This window comes from Triticum dicoccoides, chromosome 2A, assembly GCF_002162155.2.
Source record: "Triticum dicoccoides isolate Atlit2015 ecotype Zavitan chromosome 2A, WEW_v2.0, whole genome shotgun sequence".
NCBI classification, from domain to species: domain Eukaryota; kingdom Viridiplantae; phylum Streptophyta; class Magnoliopsida; order Poales; family Poaceae; genus Triticum; species Triticum dicoccoides.
This window is the reverse complement of record NC_041382.1, coordinates 388,475,328-388,483,297: the sequence shown is the minus strand read 5'-3', so window position 1 is coordinate 388,483,297 and position 7,970 is coordinate 388,475,328. Positions and strand designations below refer to the sequence as shown.

Genomic DNA, 7,970 nt, shown 5'->3' with positions numbered 1-7,970 from the left:
GGGGGGAATAAACACTCCATGATGTATCAGTAGTACCTAGTCCTGATTTTGATTGAAAAGGGCCAAAAGGCCTATATTTAGTATTCGCTCTCCTGTATATCGTGATGACATAAGCTAATAAGGATCCAGCACGGCCAAAGGGGATGCACCTGCTGATCAGTTTTAGAAAACGTCTAAATAAAGAAATGGAAACCACTCTCTGTCTGCATATGTGTTGTTTATTTTGATTCCATACTTGTGGTTCAGTTGGTCCAGTCGTAGAATACTTCAACTGGAGGATGATTACATTATCTGATGCCAACATCATTTCCCTACATTATCTCCTTTTATCAAATCATAACTCAGGCAACTCTTGAATGCCTTCTCAAGTCAGCCACAACTTCTTTCTGTCAAGAGTCAACCAAGCCTGGTAGCAAGTAGATGGGCATGCACTCAGATTTCTCATGGTATTTTACTTCCATAATTTACTCTTCTTCCAGACCCGGAATGAATTTAAGCGTGATGCCACATAATAGGCCTTTCAGTACAACTTTACAAAGTTACAGGTGCAGCTGGAAGTTAACTAAGGAAAATTCTGGTTCCTGGAATAGATATTGCAGCAAACCTGCAAGTTTAATAATGAACTATGAGTCATCTTGTTATGAGCGAGTGTAAAAACTATACATGTACAGTCATCAAGGCTAATAGCCAGTTATACACACCTCCTCGGTTCCAGCTACAAGGAAATAGGCACTGTCCTGCTGTTGATTCGACAAAATGAGCACAATGTTCAACTGTAAGAACTACTCAGTTAATCAGTTCCAAACTTGCAAACCAAGTGCTACATCCTGGTGAGATTTTATCACCTCAAAAGTAAACATCAGTCAAGTTTCAAGCTTGCACCTCTATGTATAGAGCCATGCTAGAACCTTGGAAGAAAACTATAACTAGAAGAAATTGTTTGTACCTTGTTTGAATCCTCAGCTCTTTGACTTTTTGAGCAAAGTTAGCTGGAAATTAAATATGAATCAGGGCAATTCATAATTTTTAAGAGAAGTCCAATAACAGTTGAAGTAGGCTCACCATTCTCTCACCAAAGATTATAGATGCTTCTTAGGGATATTTTCGCAGACCATTGAAGATTTTTATTTCCATGTATCTCCACCTAGAAGGACCTTGATACTTAGACCACTTCAATCTTCTTTGGAGGCATGACAGACTTGAAACATTTCCAGTTGCAGGGAAAACACAGTTCTTGTCGGCAAATAAACAAAGCACACAACAGCACTTACTTCTACTAGCATGGTTCTCCATCTGGACATGTAATATAAATTCACTAGTTAGTAGTCCCAGAAGACAATAACCGGCAATTGGGAAGCAAGTTTAGGAGCCATCTTCTACCTCAGAGATGGTACGGCATCTAAATTTTTTCCAGGACAACACTTTAAAACATGAGTAGCAAGGGTGAAATCCTATATATGTTTAATGTCCCTGTTATGGTGCTGCTAGAAGGAGGGCGCGAGAGGGCCGGCCGGGGGCCTTTTGCCCACGGCCGGGCAAGATGGAAGGGATTTCCTTCTTAATTCTTGCTTGATTAGATTGATACATCTCCTCTCTTTATATAGAGAGGTTTACTTGACTCCCAAGCAAGGCTTACTTGACCCCTAAGCAAGCGACCCTTATCTCTAATTAACCCTAAGACTAACGGGCTATACCGGCAGCCCAGGCCATTAGGCCCATTACGTACTCTAACACTACACCCCACCTGGACATGCAGCTTGTCCTCGAGCTACAGCCTAGCCAACTTATAACCATGACTCGACGCAACACAAACCTAACACCTAAAAACAAGCCTTTTACATCTCGGCTTGTTTTATTACTCTCAACCTGAAATGGACCGGAACGCTTTATTTTGGACCCCTTAACAGAAAGTGGACACCATCCGCACGTCGGACATGCACGTGTACAGCCACCTGGATCCCATGGACATCACCTGGACAAAAGGAGTGCATGTGTATGGCCACCTGGAAGTGGTCGCAAGAGCGACCAGCAGAGGCGCCCTCGCGGCGGCCGGCGGCGGAATGCAGTGGTGCTACGCGGTGTGCTCCTGTCGGTGACACCCTGCCTTCTCCCCGCCGGACGGCTGTTGGTTTGCACCGCACTGGGAAGAGTGGAGGGCTTGCGATGGAGAATGACGAGGAGGGGAGCGCCCCCCCAAACCGCCGATGTCGCAGACTTTGAGGTCGCTGCCCGCGGGAAAAACAGCATGCCCGCCGCCCGTGGGGGAAACCGTATGCCCAAGATCCCCGACGCAGTGGACGAGATTGAGGTCCTTTGCACAGCGAAGGGCAATTTGGACGAGCGGCAGCTGCAGACCACGCATCTCCCGCACACGCCGACGCGCTAGGAGGCCGCGCGCAGCAGCCTGCAGCCTCACCGCCGCCGACACGTGGCGGGTAGTGATCCAAGCCGGAAGCGGTGACGGCGACGGCGGGAACTTGATCTGCTGGATGGGGACGCCCTGGGGAAGCGGTGATGGCGACGACGGGAACATGATCTGGTGGATCGGGACTCCCACCGGCGCGGTCGATGCAGGGCCGGAGCTGAACGACGGTGGCTGCTGCAGCGGAGCGCCGGGCGCGGCGGAGGCCGCCAAGAGTGGCGGCTGCCATTGCAACCAGGGCGGGGCGGTGGTGGCGGTGGATGGAAGCTGCAGCGGCGGCTGCCGCGGCCCAGCGAGCGCGGCGGGGACGCCCTGGGGCAGTAGCAGCGACTGCTGCGACGGATCGCCGGGCGTGGCGGAGGCCGCTAGGAGCGGCGGCTGCCACTGCAGCCAGGGCGGGGCGGTGGATGGCAGCTGCACCGGCTGCTGCAGTGACCCGGTGAGCGCGGCGGAGGCCGCTTGGTGCGGCGGCTGCCACGGCAGCCACGGCGGCGCGGTGGCGGCGATGGGCGGCGCAGCTGGGTGCGGCCCGTAGGACCCGGCCAAGAACAGGCGGATCTCCTGGACCGCCTGGGTTAGGTCCCGCAGCGCCCCGAACACCTCCTCCGGGGTGAGGACGGCGGGGGCGGGTGTGACAGAGGATCCCGGCAGCGGAAGAGACGGGTTGGGCGGCGGTGAAGACATGATCGAACCGAAGCTGGCTGATACCAAATTGTTATGGTGCTGCTAGAAGGAGGGCGCGAGAGGGCCGGCCGGGGGCCTTTTGCCCACGTCCGGGCAAGATGGAAGGGATTTCCTTCTTAATTCTTGCTTGATTAGATTGATACAACTCCTCTCTTTATATAGAGAGGTTTACTTGACTCCCAAGCAAGGCTTACTTGACCCCTAAGCAAGCGACCCTTATCTCTAATTAACCCTAAGACTAACGGGATATACCGGCAGCCTAGGCCATTAGGCCCATTACGTACTCTAACAGTCCCACACCACTAAACTTTTAACGTGAAGCAGATTGAAACTTAATGCAGGAAACTCTTAATACAAGAAGTGTGAAGCATAGAGATTTACCACAGACCTTTGTATTCTTGCATCTAAGAACAGATGATCTCCCTATTCTGAGCAGAAATATGAAAGTATAACCTTGAGGTGATCAAGTTTGTTGCATCCAAGATTTTGCGGACCTAATGACATAAGCACTTGTGGTTTCTCTCAAACAAGTACTTGTGGTTGAGTGAATGACTGATGTTGTGAGGCAACCATGCTAAATATATTTATTCTGTTCCTGTTTTCTATTTAGTTTGTTATCTCTCCCTCCTTCATGCAGTACTTCATAAGTAGGGTAACTAATGTGACCCTTCTTCATCAAGTCCTCAACAAGTATCTTTGGTGCAGCTATCTTCTTCTTATCAGCACTCAAGATGGTATCTACAACCTCGGGAACAACTCCAATTCTAACCATGACACGAATAACGCCCACAGCTTCCGTAATCTGATGGTTCACTGCGAGTGTATTTATTACACGGCCAAAAGTAGCCATTGATGGAATGAAACCCCCATTTATCATTTCCACGAGATGCTCGTATGCACGGTCAACATTTGCAGTCTTGCATGATCCATCAATTAGGACGCGATAAGTATACGAATCAGGTCTATATCCCTTCTGGACCATCTTCTCAAAAATACTTTCAGCCATTTGCATGTTCAGTTGACTGCAATATGCGCTAATTAGGATATTAAATGTATCAGCTGTTGTGGAGTACCCCTTTTCCTCCAATTTTTGAAAAAGTATGTACGCTCCCTCAATCTCACCATTCCTACAAAATCCATGAATAAGTGTGTTGAAGCTAACTGCATCAGGAGCTAGTCCTTCTTGACTCATCCTCACTATCACCCCAGAGGCCTCTTCCAATTTATTGGACTTGCAGAAATTCTCTATCAGTATGTTGTAGGTAATAGTGTTTGGGCGACATCCTTTAAGTGTCATCTCTTTGAATGTTTCGTTAACTTCATTGGCCTTCCCAGACTTGCAGAGACCATTAAGGACCGAATTGTATGTGATAGCATCAGGGGTGATGCCATATGTCCACATCCTTTCAACAAGCTGAAGAGCACTGTCCAGCTTCAACCTCTTGCAGTACCCATCAATCAATGTGTTGAAGGTGAACACATCAGGAAGGTATCCTTTCAAAATGGCATCGTTCATCACAACTGTGGCATCCGAAATATTCCCCATTTTGCACAGCCCATTGATAACAATGTTGTATGTCCAAATGTCAGGATGACAACCGTCCTCGGACATCTCATTCATGACCTGCAAGGCCTGCAAGATCAGCCCCTGGCGACAGAGTCCCTTGATAAGAGAATTGTACACTACCAGATCAGGTTTCAGTTCTTTTGCTTGGGCCTCATTAAACAGCTCCAGCGCCCTCTCGATATCACCCTCGGCACATAGGCCATTGATCAAGGAGCAATATGTGACCCGGTCCGGTACAAAACCTTTAAAGACAGCATCCTTAAGGAGCTCAGTAGCTTCTTGCATCATTCCCATCTTGCAGTACCCATCAATAATGGTGTTATAGGTGAAATCATCTGGCATGCAGCCCCGGTTCATCATCCTACGAAGGTAGTGTGCAGCCTCCTGGGCTCTGTAGCCCTTTCAAAGGCCACGGATGAGCGTGTTGTAGGTCACAACGTCTGGTGTGATGTAGTCGTCCATCTCTTTTACAAGTGCAACGGCTTGGGCCAACCTCCCACATTCGCAGAGCCCCCTGATCCAAATATTGTAGGTGAACCTGTTCACAGACATCCCCCGCTTGAGAACCTTGGCGAGAAGCGCGGCAGCCTCAGAGATATCCCCTTTCTTGCAAAGATCATGCAGGACCTTGTTAAAAGTGGCAGTATCAAGGAACACCGGTCCCTGGAGCATTTCATCGAACAGGCGACGTGCGTCGTGGGGGTGGCCGTGCGCATAGAGTCCAGACACGACGGTGCAGTATGCGACGGGTCTGGCATGGCATCCACGGTCTGGCAGAGTGCGCAGGAGTCTGAGGGCAACATGCGGGCGGGCGGTGAGGCAGAAGGAGCGGAGGCGGATGGTGTGGGTGTGAAGGTCGGGGGCAAGCCCGGTGGCGAGCATCCTGACGTAGACCTTGTGAGCCTGGTGGTGGTGGTGGGCGTGGACGAGGGCGTCCATGATGGCGTTATAGGCGGTGGCTTGGGGCGGGCAGGCGAAGAGGTCCATGCGCTCGAAGGCGTCGACGGCGGCCTGGAGGCGGCCGGCCCGGGCGAAGGCGCGTATGGAGGCAACGTAGAGCGGGTGGAGGGAGGCGGGGGCGAGGGCCGAGCGCGCGGAGGCGAGGGCGGCGTGGACGGCATCGACGCGGCCGGTGGAGGCGAGGCGGTGGATCAGAGCGCCGTACGCCGGGGCCGTCAAAGCGACGGCTTCGCCTGGCATTCGCCGATATCGAATTCGCGCGCGCGCACGCAACGGCTGACACTGCTCTTCTGAATTTCTGATGCTGCTGCTGCATGTCAATGTCTACTGGGCTGGACTTGAAAGCCTACGTTAACAATTATGGATTTTAAGAGCAACTTTAATGGAGCGATCCATTTTATCTGTTTGGGTCATCCGCATATAAAAGTTGACTCAACAGGCAGCGTCCACTTGCTGTCCGTTTTGTGTCCGCGCGGACCCATTTTCGTCTTAAATTTGAGAAAATTTGGGTCAAAAGCGGGCGCTATCTATGCCCTCCTCGTCCGCCTCTGTCCGGTTGCATGTGCTGCCTGCCCCACTTGCCATCCACCCATCCATCCCATCCCGTCTCTCTCCTCCTTTTTCTTCTCCCACCCACCCACCCCGCTCGTTCTTCTCCGGCGCTGGTGCTCCGCCGTGGTGGGCTCTTGCTCCCCCGGCCGCGCCCGTCGACTCGCCTTGCCTGGCCTTGCCTTGCCGCGCCCAAGCTCGCGGGATGCGGCGCGCACGAGCGAGGCACGGGCAGAGGCGCGCGAGGCAGGGCGAGGATGGCTCCGGCCAGCGCAGGGCGCGGAGCGGCAGCGCGCGGGACGCGGCGAGCTACAGCGCGAGCGAGGCACGGGCAGAGACGCGCGAGGCACGCCGAGGATGGCTCCGGCGAGCTACAGCGCGAGCAGGGCGCGGCGCGCAGGGGGCGGCAGCGCGCGGGGCGGCTCCGTCGGGCGCAAGGGTGGCGAGCTGCAGCGCGAGCGGTGCGCGGTCAGATGCAACACACGGGAAACGCGGCGAGCTGCAGCACGAGACGCGGGGGCGGGGGTGCAACTAGATGCGGCAGGCAGGAGCTGTGGCGGGCGCGAGCTGGCGCAGCGGCCGCGGTGAGCTGCGGCGAGCGCGGCGGGCATGCTGCTCCGGCCGTGCAGGTGGCTGCGTGCGTGCGTGCATGCACAACGCATGCTACCCCGCGTGCGTAGCTAGCCGCTCCCGTGCTCGCGGTGGCCTTTGCTCGCCCTGCTTGTCGTGGCCTTCGCTCGCCCCGCTCGCGACCTCCCCTCCAATACATGGAACTCGCCACGGTGCGCCAAGCTTGCGTTGCCGCGCAGCAGAGCCATGGCGGGCTCCAGCTCGTCCGCTCGCCCGGGCGGCGCTACTGCAGCCGTTGGTCTCGCCCCGCGTCGAACCCGGCCTGGCCTCGCCTCCCCGCGCCCAGCTGCTGCATGGTCTCGCCCAGCGCCCGACCTCAAGCAGCAGGCTCCAGCTCGTCCAGGCCATGGCCAACGTGCACCGGCGTTTGCGAGCTATATGTGTTTGACGAAATGCCGACCCGGACATGCATAAAATGGGCCTGCCTTCCGTTGAACGCACTTGCCGACCCAAATAAAAAAGCAGATACGGACGGGCGACCCAAACGGACAAAAAGCGGACAAAATCGGTGTCCGTTTGGGTCGCTCCGTTGGAGTTGCTCTAAATATGTTCATGAATTTATAGGAACTATTCAGGTTTCTTTAAAACACATGAATTCGTAAAAAACTGTTGATGATTTTTTTACTTTTTTATGGATTTAAAAATATTCATGAATTAGAAAAAATGATAAAAGAAATGGGAAAAAAGAAATAAAATCAAACAGGAAGCTATACAAAAACAAAAAATTGTAGGAAAATATCAATCTATAAACAAAGAAAAGAAAACCAATGGATAAACTCTCAACTTGTACCCAGAAAAAACTAAAATAGCCATCTCAGAGATTAGCCACCAATTTGGTGCTGTGTGGTACAAGACAAGAGAAAGAACGAGACAAAAGCCTAAATGGCCAAACTTAATGGAGGAAGGAGTATGTGATTTATACCAAAAGAGTATTATTATTTGCTATGAGCGAAGAATATGGAATTCCGGTTCAAGAACTCCTCGCATAATACAATCTCGGAAGAACTTGTTTTTCAATCCATAACTCAGCCATTTGAGGCACCGATGGGTCGAAGGCGGCCAACTTTAACTATCAATATACAAATATGCTATTGCAACTTGAAATAGCTATTGAAACTAAAAACTGCTACAAAAATACTTATTCATTTGCAATGGTAA

General features: G+C 52.2%; 1 protein-coding gene across 1 annotated transcript; it reads right to left on the bottom strand.

Annotated features, from left to right (window-relative positions):
* Positions 1–8: 8 nt before the first annotated feature.
* On the bottom strand, positions 9–5,887 carry LOC119354645 (putative pentatricopeptide repeat-containing protein At1g74580). Its single transcript, XM_037621369.1, is given in 4 exon segments — positions 9–604; positions 702–989; positions 1,063–1,293; positions 3,495–5,887. A coding segment is annotated over 1 exon segment (2,193 nt). The 5' UTR covers positions 5,874–5,887; the 3' UTR covers positions 9–604; positions 702–989; positions 1,063–1,293; positions 3,495–3,680.
* Between the last annotated feature and the right edge of the window lie 2,083 nt (positions 5,888–7,970).